The sequence below is a fragment of the Aotus nancymaae genome, unplaced genomic scaffold, assembly GCF_030222135.1.
Source record: "Aotus nancymaae isolate 86718 unplaced genomic scaffold, 86718_ANA_hifiasm-v0.15.2.pri h1tg000008l, whole genome shotgun sequence".
Classification (NCBI taxonomy): Eukaryota; Metazoa; Chordata; class Mammalia; order Primates; family Aotidae; genus Aotus; species Aotus nancymaae.
Genome location: NW_026988419.1, coordinates 54,450,904 through 54,473,942, shown reverse-complemented (window position 1 = coordinate 54,473,942; position 23,039 = coordinate 54,450,904). Strand labels below are relative to the sequence as shown.

Here is a 23,039-nt window from a genome sequence, read left to right as displayed (position 1 = left end):
ATCTGAGATAATCTGTTCTCTATTTTTGTTTTTCATTCAAATCACTTTTACTCTCCCTACTGCTGCAGATAGCCAGGATGAGTACATATTCCTTTCAACTATCACTTCTCATTTTGTTTCCTAAACAGTATGGTTGGAAAATCTTGATATTTCAAAGTAGATTTCAAAGAATAAAAATTTAGACTCATAAATATATTGGTATCATATAAGAAAGCCAGTACCCTAAAATTAAATTTATTAGACAGAATGTATGTTAATAATCCATTTTCCTTAAAATATCATGTTCATTTTTTCCCTAAATATTTCTTCCTTTTCTAGGAATACACCTATTGCACACATGTATATCAGAATTGTGTTTTCTGATACATTTGATTCTGTATTTGCTAGTTGTGTGATGTTAGAGTTCTAAATGGTTTCATTTTTGAGATACATTGTAACATAGCCCTTAGGCACTCAATCTGCTTTCCTTTTTCATTTCTATATATTTTCTATTTTAGGTCACGGAGTGGTTCAGTATTTTAATGTAGCATCAGCTATTTATGCAAAATACAAATTACATGGATTTCAGTACCCTCCTGGGAATCGAATAGGTGTTTCCTTCATTGATGATGGAAGTAATGCAACAGAGTAAGTACCATTCCAGAAATGTCTAAAGCTGAGCTTTGAGTGTACATGATTGATAGGACTTGAAGAATAAAAATAGAAAACAGTTGACCTCTTAGGTGAGAAAGTCACACAAAACAAGTTACTGTTAAAAGACTGAATATTTCTAGTTTTCTGTAAATTATCAGTTATTGTCTCCAGTCTCCTTAGAAAAATGGCAACACAGATGGTAGCTGCACAGCTTGCATCAGTGGTGTGGAATAACCCAAGTCAGCAACAATTTATGGTAAGTAGGTAAGAATTTAATCTTTGTAGTATATCAATAGTATATAAAATAAATATGAAGAAAAATCATACTTTTTCGATTACCTATATAAGAAAATTTTCAGAACTATAATGGAAGACCACATAGATGCCATGATACATATCTGTCTTTAGCTCTTGGCCAAAAATCTCTAAAGGGCATTTTTTTCTTTTTCTTGTTTTCTACCTGTTAATAGCAATTTGGAGGAAGCTCTGGATCACAGTTGCCTCAAATTCAGACAGATGTTGTACTTCCATCATGCAAAAAAAAGGCCTCTCCTGAAACTCCTGTGAAAGAAAGACTTTTTATTGTGTTTAATCCTCATCCTTTACCTTTAGACGTATTAGAAGATATATTCTGGTAAGAAAATTACACTTTTTATTATAACTTATTTATGCTAATAATTTAAGCATTCTCATAATCTAGACCCTTCCTTCATCCAGTACCTATCAGGTAGAGAGGATTTGTTCTGTGGTTTTAAAAACTACTTTTTTAAAAAATATATATATATATATTTTATTGCATTTTAGGTTTTGGGGTACATGTGAAGAACATGCAAGATTGTTACCTACATGGCAATGTGGTTTGCTGCCTTCCTCCCCATCGCCTATATCTGGCATTTCTCCCCATGTTATCCCTCCCCAACTCCCCACCCCCCGCTGTCCCTCCCCTAGTAAAAACTACTTATTTATATCATCTTTTTCAATTTCTGATCATTTTCTTCTCTTATTTATCAATCACACATCCTAAGGCTCCATATAGAATTTCCTGCTATTTTGTTTTGAAGACGTAAAATACGCCAGACCCAGTGACTCATGCCTGTGATCCCAACATTTTGGGAGGCCGAGGTAGGGGGAATCACTTGAGCTGAGGAGTTCAAGACCAGCCTGGGCAAAATGGCAAAACCCCATCTCTACAAAAAATACAAGAATTAAACAGTCATGGTGGTACACGCCTGTGGTCTCAACTACTTCTCAGGATGAGGTGGCAGGATTGCTTTTACCCGGAAGGTTGAGGTTGCAGTGAGCCAAAATTGTGCTACTGCACTCCAGCCTGGGAGACAGAGTGAGACCCTTTTTATTTGTGTGTGTGTGTGTGTGTTTTTAACTAAGCATCTTCTGTTTTGTTGGTGCACTGTTGTATCCTTAAGGGTTATACAGTCGCTTTGTGTAAATGATACTTGATTGTAGGGAAAAATATATAAATGCTTTTTATTAAAAAAAAAAAAAAAAAAAGGAAGATCTGGCTGGCTCACACCTGTAATCCCAACACTTTGGGAGGCTGAGGCGGGCAGACACCTGAGGTTGGGAGTTCGAGACCAGCCTGACCAACATGGTGAAATCCCATCTCTACTGAAAATACAAAATTAACCAGGCGTAGTGGTACATGCCTGTAATCCCAGCTTACTCAGGAGGCTGAGGCAGGAGAATGGCTTGAACCTGGGTGGCAGAGGTTGCGGTGAGCTGAGATCACACCATTTTGCTCCAGCCTGGGCAACAAGAGCGAAACTCTGTCTCAAAAAAAAAGGGGGGGAGGAGGAAGCTTCTTATTTTTGTGTTTTTAACATAACTTCTTTCTTCACTTTTTCTTTTAAGTCTTTTTCCCATTTGCCTTACAAGAATATTAGTGAATTAGATAGATAGGAAGCTTGTTAAAGAGCTGTACAAAATACCAGGGACATAATGTGGTCGTATATTGAGGCTTAAAAGGAAAAAAAATCAGGGACATGATTCAAGTCTTTTTGACCTTTATTTAACTGATGTATTTAGTTTTTTTCATGAATTTCCTCTTTGTGCAAGGCAGGAACTGTGTATGCTAAGTACAAGAGACATTATGTAAGCAAAATGTTAAATGGACAAGACATTATAGTTCTTGTCCTCTTAGAGCTGATCTCATGTAGGAAACAGATAAGTAACTAGAAAATTACAACCCATTGTGATTGGTGCTGTGATAAGGAATGTGTGAAATACATTGGAGCAGTTACCTTAGAAACTCTGAGAAGCCTTGAAAGAATGAAGGTGTATGTGGAGACCTGAAGGATAAAAATAATGAAAGCTGGTGGTATGCATGGTTATTTCTGCCATAGAGTATGTAAAAGAAGAGCTTTTAGATAGGGAATTTGAGAGTGTTAGGGAAGATGAAACTAAAGAGTCCAAGGACTATGTCAGAAAGGCTCTTGAGCTATATTAAGGAATTTGTTGTCACCCTGGAGGCAGTGGGGAGCTGCTGAGGGGATTTTTAGGGAGTAAATGATCATATTTAGGTTTTAGAAAGATCACTCCGAAGACAGAGTAAATAATGGATTGAAGAGGGACAAGCCTGGGGGGTAAGGAGACTAGTGAAAAAGGAATTAGATTCAGGTAAAGATGATGGTCTGAATGAGAAGAGAGACCTGAAAGAGAATGAATAGAATTGACTTGAGATGTTTAAGATTGACAAAAGTTGGATGTCGGATCTGGGGAGAAGGGTGAAAAAGGAGTCAAGCATGGACTCCAAATTTTAGACCTGAGCAGCTGTATTTATCGATTTTGGTGGCTTATTTTTTCACCTTGTTTCAGCCGCTTTGGTAACCTGATCGAAGTTTACCTTGTATCAGGAAAAAATGTGGGGTATGCCAAATATGCCGATAGAATAAGTGCGAATGATGCCATTGCCACTCTACATGGAAAGATTCTGAACGGGGTGAGACTTAAAGTTATGCTGGCAGATTCGCCAAGAGAAGAATCTAACAAACGGCAAAGAACTTACTGATTCTTGAGGTAAGCCTTTTTTAATCTGAATTTTAAAACATATTGAGTAAATAGTATAGCAAGAGGAATATGCATAAGTACTTTAATTATGAACTTTTCTTTTTAGTGGTTTAGAAGTTGTCAGTTAAAAGAGCTTTGCAACTATTTAAACTTTAAAAATTGTTGACATTTACTGGAAGAATGTTTTTGCCCTTCTATCAAATAAAATTAGATTTCAATTTAGCAAGATAAATCATTGTTTTTTGTTTGTGAAATCTTAGATTTTAAGAATTTGACTTTTTTACTATGTGCTTACATAAACTTTTTAATTGTCCAGTGCTAGAATATAGATTGCTTCAAAAAAAATTAAAATACTTCTAAAGATCTTTCACTTGAAGAATTTCTGTCTTGAGTTATGAATTGAGGTAATTTATAACAGTCTTTTATAAAGATAATGTTTTGAGTTCTCTCTAATGAAATGTCTAAAAGGCAATAAATAATATATCATTTTTGGACCTTCTGAACCTAACTGTTGGTGTTTTCTGGACTTATATTTGTGAGTTTGTACATTAAAACAATACATTCAGAAAATATTCTTGTGTGCATATATGTGTTTTTTAAGAAAACCTGACAATTTACCAAAAACTCTTTATCTATTGTAACTTATGATATGTACAGCCATATGAATTTCATTTCCTATTTTATTTATTAGTTTTCAAAAATCAAACTATAATTTCTTTTACTGTGACAGTTAGTTTATATCTGTGTGGTTTGGGGAAACATTCTTTAAAGTTTGGGCTTTTTTTATTCTGTAAAATAATTCTAAATTTCAAGGGAAGCTGTTTTCCTGTTCCCACAAACCAGTTTTCCAAGTCTACTATGGGTCAAATGTAGTAGATGGCAAGCACTTTGAATTTAGTTGAAGTTATTGGCTTGAAACCTTTATTTCTTTCACTTTAGATATTCTTTCTGACCAATTATGGGAGCTAGCACATATGAAAATGAATCCTATCAGGCCTCACTTCTGATGACCCTTCCTTTCCTAGAACAGGTCACATGATTAGTCCCTCCTTCATAGAAGGCATTTGACAAGAGAAAGTGCCCATTGGGCACATTACATATAATTCTAATTTTTTAATGTTTTTAAATGTTTTATTAAGTGACAAAACCACTCTTATTGTCCCATACATTGTTAGCAGTTTAACCCTGGAAATATTAAATTGCCAGTGAAAAAGAATTAGCAAGCATTTTTTCCTGTTTATGAATAAAATGTTAAGAATGAATTCTATTTGGACAGGCTGTTCTCTAGTATGCAAAAAAAATGTGTTTATTCCAGTCTGTGAATATTTCAACAATAGGAAATAAACAGTTCTTGTTTTTACTCAATAAATCTTTGTCCTTCAAAAGGACAATAATATAGACTTCTCAGTATAGAATAGTATATAAATTACTCTTATGGTTGAACCTTTTCTAATGATTATTTACATGTTAAAGAGAATATTGGGCTTATAATAAAAAGCTATTTAACTGTGACTGGGCTGGTGTCTATGCCTTTTTTTTAAAAAAGCGCATAATCTCTCTTTGTCACCCAGGCTGGAGTGCAATGGCCTGATCTGGGCTTACTGCTACTTCCACCTCCTGGGCTTAAGCAGTCCTCCCACCTCAGAATCCCAAGTAGCTGGGACTACAGGCATGTGCCACCATGCCCAGCTAATTATTATTATTTTTTGTTTTTGGTAGAGTCAGGGTTTTGCCATGTTGCCCAGGCTGGTCTTGAACTCCTGAGCTCAATCCATCTGCCATTCTCGGCCTCCCAAAGTGCTCGGATTACATGCATGAACCACTGCGCCTGACCCTCTTTGCCTTTTTGAGGCCCAGTTTTCTCATAGGGCTATTGAGAGACGAGTCAACAAAATTCCTTGTAAAATGAAAAAAGGCTTTTCAAGTCTAAGCTAAAACTCTTACATTTGTAGCTTCAGTGAAACCTTTGAGACATCCTTTTATCTAAAATAATGACATCCAAATGGTCAGAAACTAAAAGTATAATGATATAAAACTACCTCATGGCCAGCTGGCACTGTGAGAACTAAACTTTATAATACCACATTTTTCCCTTAAACTCATCCAATTTCCTACATTAGAGGAACTGCATATTCAGCATGGCTGTTCATAAAAATTTTAATCTGTCATTTTTCCCTTTTTTGAACTGTTACACATATTCAGGGCAGAGATAAAGTAGGGTCAGGTTAACTGAAATGGTTATTTGGATAGGATACGATTAGCTACATGGTTTTGAATTTCTTCTAATTGCAGCATGGCTTTTTAAAAATTTTTTGCTGCGGATCTTCTATTTACAATGGACTCCATTATGAGATTCTTCTTCTTTGTTGGTGTATTAAATAAATATATTATCTTATTTTAAGGTTCGATAAAATACTGTGGAAGACTTTCCCAAATTTTATATGGTTGTGACAAGTTTTTTTGGGTAGGTGCACTTCTTTATTTGTTTCATTAACTTTTAAGAGGCTACAAACACAACTCATGAAGGCTAGCTTATTTTGTCTCTGAGGTATGGGCCTGGTAGTAAGTGAGTCACGCCTAGGAAATAGAAGCAACTGATCTAAGGATATAACTTTGAAAGTAGTTGAGTTCTATTTCGAGATGGGTCTGATAACCACAATGTAATTGTCTATTTGAGGAAAATAGAAATTTTGTATTTCAGAGCATCGGATTTTTTATTAATTCACGACATTTTCCCTCTAGAAATTCAGTACCTGCATCACCCTTCTGAGTAAGTTTGGTTTTATTTCGGGGTGGCTCTGATTAAGCAGATAACATTGGGTATATTGAAATAAAGGAACAATTCCTAAAATTTTAGGAATACTACAATGCTGTTTGCTTTCAGGTGATGATTTTCATACTTGTGTTGTGTTCTTTCTACAGAACAAAGACTAAATAATGACATAATCCTCAGCTGACTGACTGAAAATGTGACTGGACGCATTCCCTGTGGACAGTTGACAGCTTTTTTTTTCATATACCTGATAGTCTGTGTACAGCATTGTTTTGTCTGGGAAGCAGGGATTGCTGACATGTATTTTTGAATCCATACATTAATGCTAAAGTGGATATAGTAGTTGTTCCTTAGAGCATATGTTGTTACGTGTAGCAGAAATAAAGTTTTCTTTGCTTAACTAAATCATGACTTATTTATGTGAAAGACAAGAAATAAAAAAATTTAACAGGCAGTCTTTAGAACTTGACTAAATGACATATTTCATTTATTTTGAGATGCACATCTTTCACATTTTAACACCTCTGGAAGTGGAAGCATCTCAATATGAATTGTATGGCTTAGTGTAATTGATAACCTTTTTTTCTTCCTTAATAAAACATGAAAAGGTGCTTTTTTCAATCAATTGCTTCTTAGAGTCAACAAAATATGGTAACTGCTACTCAATCTATACATCCAGGTTAACTGTTTACACTTAATCTAGGAACAAAAGACAAATCATTAGAAATATTTTATGCTGTATTTTTTTTTTAGTTATACCAAAATGTGTTGGTAATTTTGTAAAGCTCTTTTAAGATTATTAAGCAACAGTATTAAAAAAAATTAAAACTTGTTTATAATAAATTTAAATAAATCTCAGTGGCTTTGGGGGATGGACTTTTTTTTTTTTTTTTTTTTGAGACGGAGTTTTGCTCTTGTTACCCAGGCTGGAGTGCAATGACGTGATCTCGGCTCACCGCAACCTCCACCTCCTGGGTTCAGGCAATTCTCCTGCCTCAGCCTCCTGAGTAGCTGGGATTACAGGCACGCACCACCACGCCCAGCTAATTTTTTGTATTTTTAGAAGAGACGAAGTTTCACCATTTTGACCAGGATGGTCTCGATCTCTTGACCTCATGATCCACCCGCCTCGGCCTCCCAAAGTGCTGGGATTATAGGTGTGAGCCACCGCGCCCCGCCCGGACATTTTTATCTTTATAGAAATAATGGCCACTCCAAAAATGTGACATGTAAGGAATTTTCAAAACAGACTACAATAGGAGGCATAGTCATTTTGAAATTAAAGATTAAAAATTAGGTCCAGGGGTGGTGGCTCACCACACCTATAAAGTGCTGGGATTATAGGTGTGAGCCACCGCGCCCCGCCCGGACATTTTTATCTTTATAGAAATAATGGCCACTCCAAAAATGTGACATGTAAGGAATTTTCAAAACAGACTACAATAGGAGGTATAGTCATTTTGAAATTAAAGATTAAAAATTAGGTCCAGGGGTGGTGGCTCACCACACCTATAATCCTGTCACTTTAGGAGGCCGAGGCAGGAGGATTGCTTGAGCCCTAGAGTTCAAGAAGAGATCAGCCTAGGCAGCACAGGGGACCCACTCTCTAAAAAAAATACAAAATTAGCCAGGCATGGTGGCATGTGACTGTAGTCTCAGCTACTCAGAAGGCTGAGGTAGCAGGATTGCTTGAGCCTAGAAGACTGAGACTACAGTGAGCCACAAGAGTACTGCTCCAGCCTGGACGACAAAGTGAGACCCTGTCCTAAAAATAAAAACTAAAGATTAAAAATTAGGAATCTATTCTGCTTGTATTTTAAAACTTTAACCAAAAAACGTTATTAGCTCTGTGGTTGAATTATATGTATCAAAAAGACGTATCTCGGTGGCTCACGCCTGTAATCCCAGCACTTTGGGAGGCTGAGGCAGGTGGATCACGAGGTCAAGAGATCAAGACCATCCTGGTCAACATGGTGAAACCCCGTCTCTACTAAAAATACAAAAAATTAGCTGGGCATGGTGGCGTGTGCCTGTAATCCCAGCTACTCAGGAGGCTGAGGCAGGAAAATTGCCTGAACCCAGGAGGCGGAGGTTGCGGTGAGCCAAGATCGCGCCATTGCACTCCAGCCTGGGTAACAAGAGCGAAACTCCGTCTCAAAAAAAAAAAAAAAAAAAAGATGTATCTAAATCAAGCACTTGGCACTTTTTATAAAAAGGTATTATAAATGCTAAACATTTGTTCAAACATAATTATCTCCTCATTATACCTCTCACCTCCTGACTCAAACTAATAATGATGAAAGATTAAATTCAGCAATCTTGGCGTGAGGCAGGTGGATCATGAGGTCAAGAGATCGAGACCATCCTGGCCACCATGGTGAAACCCCATCTCTACTAAAAATACAGAAATTAGCTGGGTGTCGGGGTTTGTGCCTATAATCCCAGCTACTTAGGAGGCTGAGGCAGGAGAATTACTTGAACCCGGGAGGTGGAGGCTGCAGTAAGCCCGGATTGCACCACTGCACTCAAGCCTGGGCGACAGCGAGACTCTTGTCTCAAAAAAATAAATAAATAAAAATAAATTCAGCAGTCTTAATAGAGTATCTTATACTTGGACATCTCCATTGGAAAACTAAAATCCTTTCTTTTAAAAGTCAGTGATCGGCTGGGTACAGTGGCTCACATGTGTAATCCCAGCACTTTGGGAAGCCGAGGCGGGTGGATCACGAGGTCAGGAGTTCTAGACAAACCTGGCCAACATAGCGAAACCCTTCTCTGCTAAAAATACAAAAATTAGCAGGGCGTGGTGGCACATCCCTGTAATCCCAGCTACTTGGGAGGCAGGAGAATTGCTTGAAGTCGGGAAGCGGAGGTTGCAGTGAGCTGAGATCGCGCCATTGCATTTCAGCCTGGGTGACAGTCTTGTCTCAAAAAAAGTCAGTGATTTTAGCAAATTTAGATAAGAAAATGTCATCTTATCTTCACAGGCAAAACTGCTGACAAGAATTGGACCAGCTATCTTTCTGTGAGCCAGAGGATGTATTTTAAAAACAAAGCAAAGCTGGGTACAGTGGCAAGTGCCTGTAGTCCCAGCTACTCAGGAGGCTGAGGCCATAGGAGTGCCTGAGCCCAGGAGTTCAAGGCTGTAGTGTGCTGTTATTGTACCTGTGAATAGCCACAGTCTTCCGTTTCTTTGTTTTTGATTTTTTTTTTTTTAAAGCGATGAAAAACCTAAGTGAGGGGAGTTGTAGATTAATTGCCAAAAAAATAGGTATAATTATACCCAAACTCATTTACGGTACCTATGGTTCAGTTTTCACAGATTGGGATTAAATTGTTCCTTACAAGTCATTGGGCTCTGCCATGTAAGTAATGCTTGAATTACCTCAAAAATGTTTCTGCCAGGTGGTTAATCTAAACAGTGTAAAAGTAACAGTTATAGGAAGGAGCTCTCTACCTCCTACCAGAGTCCATTGCATCTTTGGTTAATCTTCACAATTGAGACAAAATCTGATTTCCTACAATTTTCCCCTATTAAAGTATTTCACTGGACTTTCTAGGAGAAATTGAATCTGTCACATGTTAGTTATCATATACCTGGCCAGCCCTCCACATTCTCTGTTCAGATTAAATGATCCTGGTTTCTCCCTTCTACAAGTCAGGCAGCCAGTCCCAGCAGCTGTGGTAAGAGTAAGGTACCTTATCTAGGTGTATTTCTTTGAATCCTAATATAAATTCTAAAGAGATCATATGATACCTCTCTACCTACAAAACACTTTGTGTTTTCAGTACAACCTGTTTTGTTTTCTTTCCCAGTTGCATGTCTCAGTAAACAATGCTTACTTAGCTTCTGCGTGCATTTCATCTTAATCCTCTCAGTTATTTAGCTTTGGTCCTGTCTTCCTGTCTTTTGCAGTTGATCCCTAAAGCTGTATTTTAACAACTAGAATTTCAGATTTTTCTTAGAATGAGGAAATTCTAGAACCTAAAAATAGCATTTAGTAATCTAGTTGTTTATGTCTTCACCTTAATGTTTACTTCTTAGGAGCACTTTGAGTATGAGAACATAATATATAAATATTTAGATGCTCAGCGAATGTTAGTTATTAAAACTGCTAATAGTGTTTATTAGTGTATATTTATTTTAAAAAATTTTTAAATAATAAGCAGTACAGCTCAATAAACCTCTCAAGTATGTAGTTAAAATAAGAAAAACATTTAAAATAAGCCTGATCAAAGCCTTCTTGTAAATTCATCAACTGAGGTCTTGTATGGTAGGTTACAGGTACTGAAAGCAACTGTAAAATTTGCTGCTTCTAAATCAACATGTTCCAAACTATGTTCCTTGGAATACTAGAAAGAATTTTTCATGGTTAAATACATTTAGAAAATGTTCAGTATTTTTAGTTCCACAGATTTCATCCACTATAGATAAAAAGATAGGGAAAAATACCCAGGAAATTATTGGTCTAAAATTTTAGCTTTCTCTGAATTTTGTTCTCTCTCAGTTGGGATCCTATTCAGTATGAATGAAGCCATAGAGAGCAGAAATAAGGGAATTTACCACTAGGTGGTGGTAAACATTGGTGATAAAGTGCAGCATTTCAATGTTAATTTAAGGCCCTGAGATGGAAATGAAATGATGGTGTTTGAAATGCCTAAAACTGTGCTTTTTTTTTTTTTTTTTTTTTTTTGAGGAATTTTACTCTTATTGCACAAGCTGGAGTGCAATGGTGCGGTCTCTGCTCACCGCAAACCCTTCCTCCCAGGTTTGAGCAATTTCCTGCCTCAGCCTCCTGAGTAGCTAGGATTACAGGCATGCATCACCACACCAGATAATTTTATATTTTTAGTAGAGATGGGGTTTCTCCACGTTGGTCAGGCTGGTCTGGATCTCCTGACCTCTGGTGATCTGCCTGCCTCGGCCTCTGAAATTTCTGGGATTACAGACATGAGCCACTGCACCCAGCCAAAACTATGGTTCTTAAACTTTGGTGTCCACAGGAATCACCCTGAGTGTTTGTTTAAAATATAGGTATTCTGGTTCTGTAGGTTTGGGGTGAGTTTTTGAACAAGCTGTGGTTATGATGGGGTGGTCAGTGGCATTCACTTTGGAATATACTGGCCTAAAGAGGTTTCGTATGTTGGACCTTAGGTTGGACTGTTGTAAAAGTAAGGCATCGAGAAGTTGTTTCTTAGTCTTTTTATCTTGGGCATTTTTTAGAATTATGCATCTGGTTTTTCCTCAGTTTAATATCAGTAAATATGAATTGCATTAAGAAACTGAAAAACACAGTCTCATAAATAACAAGTAATAGGCCAGCATTTTTATTGATGTTCATAAGGGATGGTAACTGTTTATGCCATTCAAAGCTTTTACCTAATATTTTTTATTTACATTTATTTTTAAGTGAGTTATATAAAAAAATTACCAAAGATTGGGGCTCTGAAGAAGTACATAGGTACATGTTATTTGTTTTAAATGTCAAAGGAGCATGAAGGAGATGTAATTATCATTTTCTAAAAAACTGAAATAGAATAATCAAAAGGGTACAGAAACCCCTCTATATGTATGTGAGTGTTCTTACAGTCCTAAGGTGAATCTTCTTGTAAAATGATTGCTTTTTTGATTTATAGGTACATTTTAACTTTCAGTGACTTTAATAAATACTAAAACTAAAAATCAGTGAGGGCAAAAACAAGTGAAATCTATTGCCTTTTCACCTAGAGGTATAGCCACACACAGGCTTTGTTCCATATGTGGATGGTAAGCGCTATTAAAAATCAGGGCAATTATTTTTACATATGATTTCAGTAAAGAGAAAACCAAAAAGGTAATCCTTATTAGATAAGAAGTTCCATTTTAATACCTGAATTCTAATAAATGGATTGCATTGTTTCCTTTTCTAGAAACAGTAGCTCAAGAGCACATGGATCCTGGGAACTGAAGGTATGGTATTGGTAGGAGATCAGACAGCAGTATTCAGTTAAAATATCAAGGTGTAGTTCCTTCATTAATGGCCATGCTTTGACTTTAAGATAGAAAAGTTTTATCCTCAGTAGAAAATGCAGCTCCTACTATACTTTGAAAAAGTTACCAGGCCCTGTGAAAATTTATTTGAGTGGTTATCAGAGAAAAAGGGAGTTCTGAGACTGTCATATATGAATTGAAGGCAGTATCTAGATGTCAAGGTCCATGTGAGCTAGCTAACCTAGGCTGCACCACTGTGGTACTCTTAGAAACTGCCTGTCTGACCACAATGCTGCAGTAGTGGCAGAAGGAAGGCTTCAGGAGACCATTTTTAAACAGTTGTTTGTATATGAGGTACAAAACTCAAGAACTGTGTAAAAGGCAAGTACCAGTACTGTTTTCTCCAGAAATTGGGGGAAATACTGAGCACAGAAGAATAACCAAAGTGCTTCTCAACAATAACTTCTGTGAAACCATGTTTTCTGAATTCTTCAGATTCTTTTCTGATTTTGTAAGTACATGATATTACAACTCCTTGCTTTTTTTGCTCATATATTAATATTTTCTAGCATTAGCAAGACATAGGTAGCAGCATTCATTAGCTCAGAGTTTTTAAGGGTTTTGTTTGCTTGCTTATTCTGTTTCTTTGTTGTTTTTTTATGCTAGAAAAAAAATTAAAGTCATCTACTTTAAAATTATGTTCTAATTACTAGAAGATGTGATATATAAAAGTATATAATTTCATTTTTTTCCTCTCTTTGTCAACAAAGCCTATCTGGGTCAGGTGTAGTGGCTCATGCCTGTAATCTCAGCACTTTGGGAGGCTGAGGTGGGCGGATCACTTGAGGTCAAGAGTTCGAGACCAGCCTAGCCAACATGGTAAATCCCTGTCTCTACTGAAAAAAAATACAAAAAAACTAGCCAGTGTGGTGGCAGTCACCTGTAATCCCAGCTACTAAGGAGGGCTAAGGCAGAAGAATCACCTGGAGTAATCCCAGCTACTAAGGAAGCTGAGGCAGAGGTTGCAGTGAGCCAAGATTTCGCTACTGCATTCCAGCCTGGGTGACAGAGCAAGACTCCATCTCAAAAATAAAAATAAAATAAAACAAAGCCTATCCATTGTGTTGGGTTTTGGCCCTAGGAGATAATTTTTACATTCTTACATCATTTCTCCACTGGCACAAAAGACTTCCTCCCTCTTCTATATTAGTACATTCATAACTTAATGTAAGTGCGAGCATGATCATTTGAAGAAGGTAGAGAAGAAGATTATAATCTGTTGCTTGGAGGACTGACTTTAGAAACAATCTACAATAGTTGCTGAGAGCACTGGACAGGGTGAACTGCTTTGGCAATGTCAAGACTGAACCAACAGTGGCAAAAAAAGTGTACTAGCAAAGATAGCACCTACTTTTGGTTTATCATCACCAACTTCTACCAGTATTTATCTACCATTAGGTACCATCTTGGCTTATTTCTTTCACCAGCAATTTCTAACAGGACTTATCTCCTAATAATTTTAGCCTAAATCTGGGAATCATAGGCAATAAGGAGTCTATACCAGGTACTGTAATGTCATCCCTACAGTCTTATTTACTATGTTAACTCAAAGGAGGTATTTCACACACAAAGAAAACGGAAGTAGATCTCCCTTACATCATCCTTAAAGATTAGCAACGTGCCTGGAATACCCAACTTCTACCAATTAGCTTTTAGCTATTTGTAACAGGAATTTATCATGTCTTCTAGATCTTGTTGATATTATTGGCCTTCAGTTCCCAGAAAGTGAGTTTCATATATGGTACCCACATTGCCTTCTTGGGTCTGTTTTCTCATCTAGAAAATAGGAAAGATAATAATTAGTAGTGTAAATACAAGCCACTGCAAACCTCCTCTCCCAGTGTTCTATGAAAATATCCTTGAAAACATTAAATAGGAAGAAAATTCGTATCAATCATAGAAACTTAGGTAAGAATAGTGGAAACTAGAATTTCTACGAAATCGAAATTTAGTAGAATACCAGTAAGGGGTAGGATTTTTAAAAATGGCTGACTCCAATTCGACATCAGAACATCTTGTTAATAAAACAAGATGACACCTTCACCTCCCATCTTCTAACACTCCTTATTAACTTACATATCTGAAAGCTATACTATTAATTTGAGACAGCTATTGAGAGTCTTGTCATAATAGGCTTCTTTCTGCATTCTTTCACTAGTGGCCCTGAAGCTGCACTATGTTGGAGGTTTCCTTGACTAAGAGAACCACACCTGGCATTCACCTCTGTAGGGGAGTCATAAAAGATCCTGACTCTGACTAGAAGAGTATGAATGGCAAAGGTGACATAACCAGCACAAAAAGACCTATTAGCTTCTGCACATCAGCTGATCTAAATCAGCTGATACTTACAGATGGGGAGCAGGGGGTATGGAATGTTCTTTTCAGCTTCTTTGACCTGAGAACTTTTATCTTATTGCAAGGAAGTCCCTTACCCTCTTCTACCCTAGATCTGACAGACCTCCTGGGATTTCCTGGGGGGATGAAATGAGTCTAACACCTCTGACCACCTGCTGGGTATTATATCAGCACTTACTGGGTAGACTGTGAAAGCTGAAAGCAATATTCCGAGTCTGACAGTTCTCTGCAATTGGCCTAGATAACCTCATTGAGAAATAAGTAACTAAATGGGCAAAAGATTTGAACAAGCACTTCACAAAAGACCAAAAGAGATGGCAGGGTTTTTGTTTGGTGGGGGAGGGTTCTTTTGGTTTTGGGTTTTGTTTTGTGTTTTTGGCAGAGGACAGGGATTGGGTGGATTCCTTTTGTAAAGAAATATTAAAATATTCTTTTTAATTTGACAGTTAATTAAGTTTAAGAATCTTTTAAAACTCAAAATGTTCAACCATATTAGTCATTAATGAGCTGCACATTAAAACTGCAATAAGATACCCTAACAGTGGTATGAACAGCAAGAATTAAAATGTTGACAATACCAAGTACACAGTGTGGAGCAATAAGAACTGCCGGTGCAAGTGTAAGTTGGCTCAACCATTTGGGAAAATGTTTGACAGTATCTACTAAAGTTGAACATATGTACCCCCTCAACTCAGCAATTCTACTTCAAGCATATATCCAACAAGGATGTGTACATATATGTACCAAAAGATACATAGAAAAGTGTTCTTAGTATTATTCACAGTAGCCTCAAAGTGGAAACAACCCCAATGTCCATGAACAGAATGCATATAACACTCTATAGCAAGGAAATGAGCTAACTCTTGCTACACTTAACGATTTGAAGGAATCTCACTAACATAATGTTTAACAAAAGCAACCAGCCAACAAAAGATGTGCTGTTGTATTCCCACTTACAGAGTTCAGAAACAAGCAAAACACACCTTTGAGCAGATAGAATGGGGAAGGTCACAAAGGGAGTTATGGTGTGCTGGTGATCTTGTCTTTCTTGACGAGGATGGGGATAACTGATCGTCTTTTGAGCTGTATTCTATGGAGTATGTGTTTTTAATTTATCTTTTACTTCAATTAAAGTTTTTCTTTCTTAGTGAATAAAGCAAAAATCAGCATGAGGCTGGTGAAACAGACAGTTCTGCAGAAGGAGAGAAGAGCAATGTCCTGAAGCGTTTAGAAAGAAGGCCTTTGTTCTTCCAGTGCTTACAGAACAAGAAATATTAGAAAAGATCTGCTTTTGCTCCCCCTATGATGCAGTAGGGTATTGTGATGGCAAGATGGCAGGAGAGTAAGAGTGAGAAAAGAAAAGGAGAAGCTAAATTAATATTTGTGTCAGAAATAATAAATAGTCATGGCACTAAAGAAAATTGAATCCACGATGAACAGTGAATACTGAACTACCTTTCAGAATCCTATAGGTTCTCATGAGCCCACAAAGGGAAGTTGGAAGGGGGTTCCCCGACTTCTTGTTCATTATCCAGATCATAAATACCTTCATCGATGTTATATATTGTGCTTTAAAAGCTTTCCTTTAAAGGATTCTGCAGTGTAAATAAGTTAGGATGAGCAAAAAGCACCAAAGCAAAAGATAAAAAGCATCCTCCAATGAATATAGCAAGAGAAAAGATGCAGGTCAAAAAGGCTGATTACAGAGACTTATCATTTGACTAATAGATGTTCCCAATAAACAGTAACCCGCTTTAATAGAAGAAAGATTGTTGACCTAAAAAATTTTAAAAAGCACAAGACTGAAGATCCTCTTCTACACATTTTAAATGCCATCTGGAATGGAGCAATGTCTGCTGTTTTGTAGCCCAGGATTTTTCTACTCATCCAAATTGTAAAGGTAACAGTCATTCTGGGAGATACAATGTACTGCTTATTTGCCCTTTCTGGAAAAAAATTAATCACCACACTCCCAAAATGAATCAAAATTAAGAATAAAAGAATAAGGAAAGAAAGGCTAGTTGGTGAATATTGAAATCATCACTGAAACTACTAGAATAATAAAGATAATTGTAAATTTCATTTTTTTTTTTAAAAAAGAGGTTTATTATATGATTTATCTATTCCAAAATTTTTCAGTGGGGTTTATAACCCTTGGTTAAGTTAATGAAGGCCAGAAAGGTATGGCAGTTTCTTTTTTTCAGGGGGCAGAGGCAGGTAAGGGATAAAAATCCTTCTCTTTTGTAAAGAAATATAAAAATTAATTTTTTTTACTTTGATAAATGTAAGATTAAGAATCTTTTGAAATCTGTTAAGGTGGTTAATAATAAAATTAATAACAGAATGTCTCCTCTTCAAATTCTTGAACAATACAAAAGTGAGATTGTATGTTTGACAAATGTCAAAAAAAAAGCACATAAGACCAAAATTGTTTGATCTGTTTAAATTCTAAAAACAAAATGAAAGTATTTCCTTCATCCAAGAGACTTACCTTTAAATCCAATTCTGTCACACACACTTAACCCAAAAAGTATCTCAGAGTACAATTTAAGGAGAAGTTATAAGGCTAAATAACAGGAGCATAGTCACTGATAAAACTGCAATTACTAGTGAAGACAACAGACCCTGCCACTTAAACGCAGGCTTATATAGGATTAAAATGTGAAAGTACCGAGGCCTTTACAATACTGTAAGTATTGTGATGGAAACCTAAACATGTTCCGTGAACCATCACAACACAAATAGAGGGAGAAATTATCCTCAAGAAATGAAAAGTGATAAAGCAAACAATATGTACAGAAAAAATAGAATTAACTTTTCTCAAATGAAATAGTTTACAAATCCATCAGATAGCAATGTCACATGACAAAAGCAGCATAGAGGACCCAGAAAGATCTCTTAGATTTTTGCACATTAGCTGATTTAAAGTATTTGTAGCAGGATAATAGAAACACCTCCAACATATTCTTTCCAGCCTCTTTGTTTGAAGTCCTTTGGTCTGATTGCAAGGACATCTCTTGCTGTCTTCTACCCTAAGCCTAGATCCTATAGGCCTCCTTGGATTCCTTACGAATTAAATGGGTCTGATATTCAATGCCCACCTGCTGTACATTACTTCAGCATCTGAATGGCCTGTGATAGCTGAAAGCAATCCTCAGAGCCTGACAGTTTCCTTGCAGTGCATTTTAAAGGGCAAAAGTTACACATGGTAATAAAACTAAAAAATACTAATTAAATTACAATCCCCTAAAAAATAATTTAGAAGCCTTCTAAACAGTGTTTTGTCAAAAAGGTCCAGTAAAATTGAGTGAAAACAAAATGGCAAATAAAAATGAGAAGATGTGTTTAAAGCTATGCTGAAAGGCAAACTGATAGCCACTATTATATAGAACGTGAAAATGAATGAATTAGACATGTAACACAAGGGCAAAAAGTAACAATTCGGATAAGACTAATTAGAAATAAATTGAAAGCAAATAGACAACCTCCTGGCAAATGCATTTTTTTAAAAAATCAAAATCAGAAATAAAGATAATGAAAACCAGAAGATTATTAAAAAACTAAATGCCATCCTTAATTCTCTATTTTAGTTCAAATACTTGCTATGAAATATTCAGTACAGCACCAGCACAGTGGCTCACACCTGTAATCCCAACACTGGGAGGCTGAGGCAGGCAGATCATGAGGTCAAGAGATTGAGACCATCCTGGCCAACATGGTGAAACCCCATCTTTACTAAAAATACAAAAATTAACTGGGTGTGGTGGTGCACACCTGTAGTTCCAGCTACTCAAGAGGCTGAAGCAGGAGAATTGCTTGAACCCAGGAGGTGGAAGTTGCAGTAAGGGGAGATCACGCCACTCCACTCCAGCCTGGTGACAGAGTGAGACTCCATCTCAAAAAAAAAAAAAGATATATTCAGTACACAAGTTTAGAAAACCTACAAAATTCAAACAGCTCAATAACCAAAGAAAAAATGTAGTCACCAGTGAATTATATCTCCTCCAATGAGTCCTGATCACTTTATGCATTCTCCCAAACTTTTAAGAAACACATTACTTCTATGGTATATCAGTTTTCTCTGGCAGACAGAAAAAGGTGGGTGTATACCACATTAAATTTTGTGCAGTTATTGTTACCCTGACACCAAAACTTTGAAAAGACAAAAAGTTATGATTGTTCTTTTACCTATGAATATGGATGCAAACAAACCTAAATAAAATATTAGAAATATAAATCATGTGTTCAAAGAACAACTTACCATTACCAAGTAGGGTTTATCCTTTGATGAAAGAGGAGTTCCCATTGAGGGAGGAAAAACTGTCAATACGCTTTTTTTTGGTGGGGACAAGGTCTCACTTTGTTGCTCAGGTTGCTCTCAAATTCTAATACACATCTCAGTGTAGCCACAATGAAGTCTGTTTGCCCAAATTGGTTGTTCATTCGTGATCATATGACTGTCATGGACTCTTTGGATTATGCATGATTAGTTTGAAACAATCACTAGCTAGAAGGATGGGACTAGCCTGAGTTGTTTAAATGAATCAGTATCTAGCCTTGTTCCCAACCGCATGACTGCAGTATAATGGAGAAGGTATGAAAAGCATGTTGGTAAGGCAAACACAATGTCTAAAACTGCTTATTTGCTAGATTTATTGCCAGGCACTGGGCGAGTGACTTTACATATATCTCAGAACTCTATGATGTTAGTACTATTTTTCCTGTTTTATCAACAGGAAGCTGAAGTACATTCAGAAAATAAAGTAACTTGCCCAAGTAACAGCCAGCAAATGGGGAAGCTGGTCTTCAGATACAGGCAGACTTAAAATTGATGCCCAGTCTCTTAACCACTAAACTAAATATCAATGGTCATAACGAAGATTACAGATGCTACCACATGCACACACTAATCGAATATTGTGTAACACCAAATCCTTCCAAAACTATGGGATAGAATGGAAATAATGCTTACTACTTAGAGAAAGCAAACAGAATACAAAATTGCGTATAATGTGGTTAATGATTTTTTTAAAAACTAGAATGGATTTGAAAGAGCAGGCCAGGCACAGTGGCTCATGCCTGTAATCCCAGCACTTCAGGAGGCTGAGGCAGTGGCTCAGTCCTGTAATCCCAGCACTTGGGAGTCTGGGTGGATCACCTGAGGTCGGGAGTTTGAGACCAGTCTGACCAACATGGAGAAATCCTGTCTCTACAAAAAATACAAAATTAGCCGGATGTGGTAGCGCATGCCTATAATCCCAGCTGCTCGGGAAGCTGAGGCAGAAGAATCGCTTGAACTCGAGAAATGAGCCAATATCACACCAGTGCACTCCAGCCTGGGCAGCAAGAGCAAAACTCCCTCTCAAAAAAAAAAAAAAAAAAAAAGAAAAGAAAAGAAAAGAAAAAGAAAGAACCTTGTGGGCGTATTTGCTTTTCACTATTTTTCATTTTTCCTTGGTGAACATTTGTACCTTTAAAAAAATCTAAAAAGTATCCTGTATGCCCTACTGAATTGTGGTTTTTATGAGCAAAGCCTGTGTTTTATTTTTGTAACCTCAAACACAGCTATGCACCCTACACATAGTAGGCACAAAATCAATTTTTATCCATTTGGATTACAACATAAAGGATTCCTATGTGTATCTTCTGCAGAGATTCTGTAAACAAATGTGTATTGTCTATAGATGTTGCAACAATTATTTAGGTACTACCTTTTCAAATTGAAGTTTTACTTAGGCTTATTTTTAAAGATTATGCTAATTTTTATTTTAATGTTGTGTTTTTGTTGTTTTGTACAATTCTACTAGTGCCTAGTTCACAGTCCAAATACAAATCTAGATGATTTTTTGAATAATAAATGATACTTGTTATACTCTTACTGTATCACTGCTGTTCCAAGCACTGTGAGATATTTTCCCATTTAGCCATCTAACAGTTCTGTGAAATTAATACTGTGAGGCACAGGGAGGTTAAATGACTTCTGACAGGACACATAGCAAATGGAGCTGGGATTAATGCTCAACAAATATGATTCCATGGCCTCACTTAAGTCACACATTGTGATACTCTGGTTTATCTTCAGATCATATAAATCTTTTGCCTTTACTGAAGATTTCTGTGGAGAGGAACAGTTATGAGTTTTCACCCAATTTTTTGAGGCCTCTTGTTTAATTTTTTTTTTAAAGTTTACATGCTGTTTAATTCAACCACTGTTCTGGGTTTTGTTTGCTTGTTTTTTAAGAAGGAAATATGAAATCTTTATATTATAAATAGGCCATGCAATTGTGAAAAAAATTTTATTCCATTTTATGACTCCTTGAAAGAATGAGGTGGCAGGAAAAGATAAGAAAAGTATAACTGAGATGAGAAGATGTGAAAGCAAGAGTAAAAGATGACAGATGGCAGGATAAAGAGGTGACTTAGTGACTTTGGGGTCAAAGTGTTGGTTCCCTTTTCATCTTGGTTGTACAAGTTCATTCAACAATAATATATTGAACATGTATGTACTAGTTGCCAAGGACATAATGGTGAAGAGAAAGAAAAAAAGATGACTTATTTGCCCTTATATATAATAGCTTATATAATTATTATACGCTATTATAACTCTATAATGTAGTTTGAAGAAATAGTTTACAGTGAGGTCAGCTGCCACTTGAGTAAGGCAGGCTGACTTCTACCAAACCTATCAATTTTAGAGGATTCACAAGAACACAGGAATCCCCCTTTTCCGTCATCCTTAATTTGTCCACACCTAATTCTGTTTTTGTGTTTGTTTTAAAGGATTTTATTGTTGTGTTATTGGGGATAAAGATTACAGTGTAGTCTACACTGCTTAAGCGTAAGATTTGAGAATTCTTGATTAATGCAAACACTCTCATAACTCACTTTTGGAGACTATTCCCATGGGTCTATTGTGTTTCTGTTTGTTTTGTAAGCAGAGGCACTATCTTCTTAAGGATTTTATAAAGTAAACAGTCTCAGAAGACAGATGGTGTCTCCCTCTGGAGCAAAAGACAAGTTCTATCCAGTAAAATTAAGATACTGTTTCCTTCCAGGGCAAAGGGAAAGCAGACTTACAGCTCTTGGTTAAAGATTAAGGCTCCTTAAGCTTGGTGTTCTTCAGTTCTAGCACACAGTGCTGCATGCATGGCATCCATTCAGGCCCCTCTGCATTACCCCTGTAAGACTTGGGGGATGACAGGAGCCAAGGCAGACATGCAGCTCAAGCCACTTACTGTGTTGTGGATAATGAAATCCTTTGTCTCTGATGCAGGAGACGGTGGCAGGTTTTTTATCTTGCAAATAGGGTAACATCTCCAACCCTTCACAGTTCTTGACAATCGCATCCCTTCAAGATATAGATCATTTTTATTGGGTCAGCAAGTTCCCTCATGCCCCTTTCCCATCAAGCTCACAAGAATCTCCTTTTTCTGATTTCATTCACACTAGATAGTGTTGTGTTTTCTAGAACATCACCTACATGGAATCATGCAGTACACAGTTGTCCCTTGGTAACTGCAGAGGAATGTTCTCAGGACCTCCCTGCAGATAACAAAATCCACTGATGCTCAAATGGATAAGTCTCATATAAAGTGATGTAGGCCAGGCACAGTGACTCACGCCTGTAACTCCAGTGTTTTGGGAGGTCGAGGCGGGTGGATTGTTTGACCTCAGGAGTTTGAGACCAGCCTAGGCAATATGGTTAAACTCCATCTCTACCCAAAAAAAAAAAAAAAAATTAGCCTAGCATGGTGGCTCATACCTGTAGTCCCAGCTACTTGGGGGACTGAGGTGGGAAGATCACTTGAGCCTAGGGGGCAGAGATTGTGCCACTGCACTCCAGCCTGGGTAACAGAGCAAGACCCTGTCTCAAAAAAAAGTAAAAATAAAATGCTGTAGCATTTGCATATAATCTATGCACATTTTCCTGTTTGCTTTATCTGTAGATTACTTACAATACCTAGTAAAATGTAAATGCTATGTAAGCAGTTTTTATACTGTATTGTTAAGGAAATAATGACAGGAAAAAAGTCTGTATGTGTTCAGTGCAGGCACAACCATCCATTTTTTTTCATATATTTTCAAACTAGGCTGGTTGAATCCACAGATGTAGAACCCAGGGATACAGAAAGCTGACTGTGTACCCATTTGTGTTTATCTGCTTTCACTCAGTATGAGGTCTGTGAAATTCATCCATGCTACTGTGTGTATCAATGGTTCATT

At 36.9% G+C, this 23,039-nt stretch overlaps 1 protein-coding gene and 1 non-coding gene across 8 annotated transcripts in view; both read left to right on the top strand.

The window, feature by feature from the left end:
* RBM45 (RNA binding motif protein 45) overlaps positions 1-17,164 on the top strand; it is a 28,675-nt gene extending 11,511 nt beyond the window's left edge. For 2 of the 7 annotated variants that reach the window (XM_064373326.1, XM_064373323.1), the window contains exons 6-9: positions 498-627; positions 805-889; positions 1,104-1,267; positions 3,466-6,835. In XM_064373326.1, the coding sequence (XP_064229396.1) occupies positions 498-627; positions 805-889; positions 1,104-1,267; positions 3,466-3,658 (572 nt within the window). In that variant the 3' untranslated portion in view covers positions 3,659-6,835. Of the gene's footprint in view, positions 1-497; positions 628-804; positions 890-1,103; positions 1,268-3,465; positions 6,836-12,340 lie in introns of those variants that run through there. The other 5 variants (XR_010341450.1, XR_010341449.1, XM_064373325.1 and 2 more) reach the window with 5 other exon arrangements.
* A 3,714-nt stretch (positions 17,165-20,878) lies between these two features.
* On the top strand, positions 20,879-20,991 carry LOC135273791 (U5 spliceosomal RNA). The gene has a single exon (XR_010341593.1). It is a non-coding gene; the product is annotated as a U5 spliceosomal RNA (small nuclear RNA).
* Positions 20,992-23,039: the final 2,048 nt, after the last annotated feature.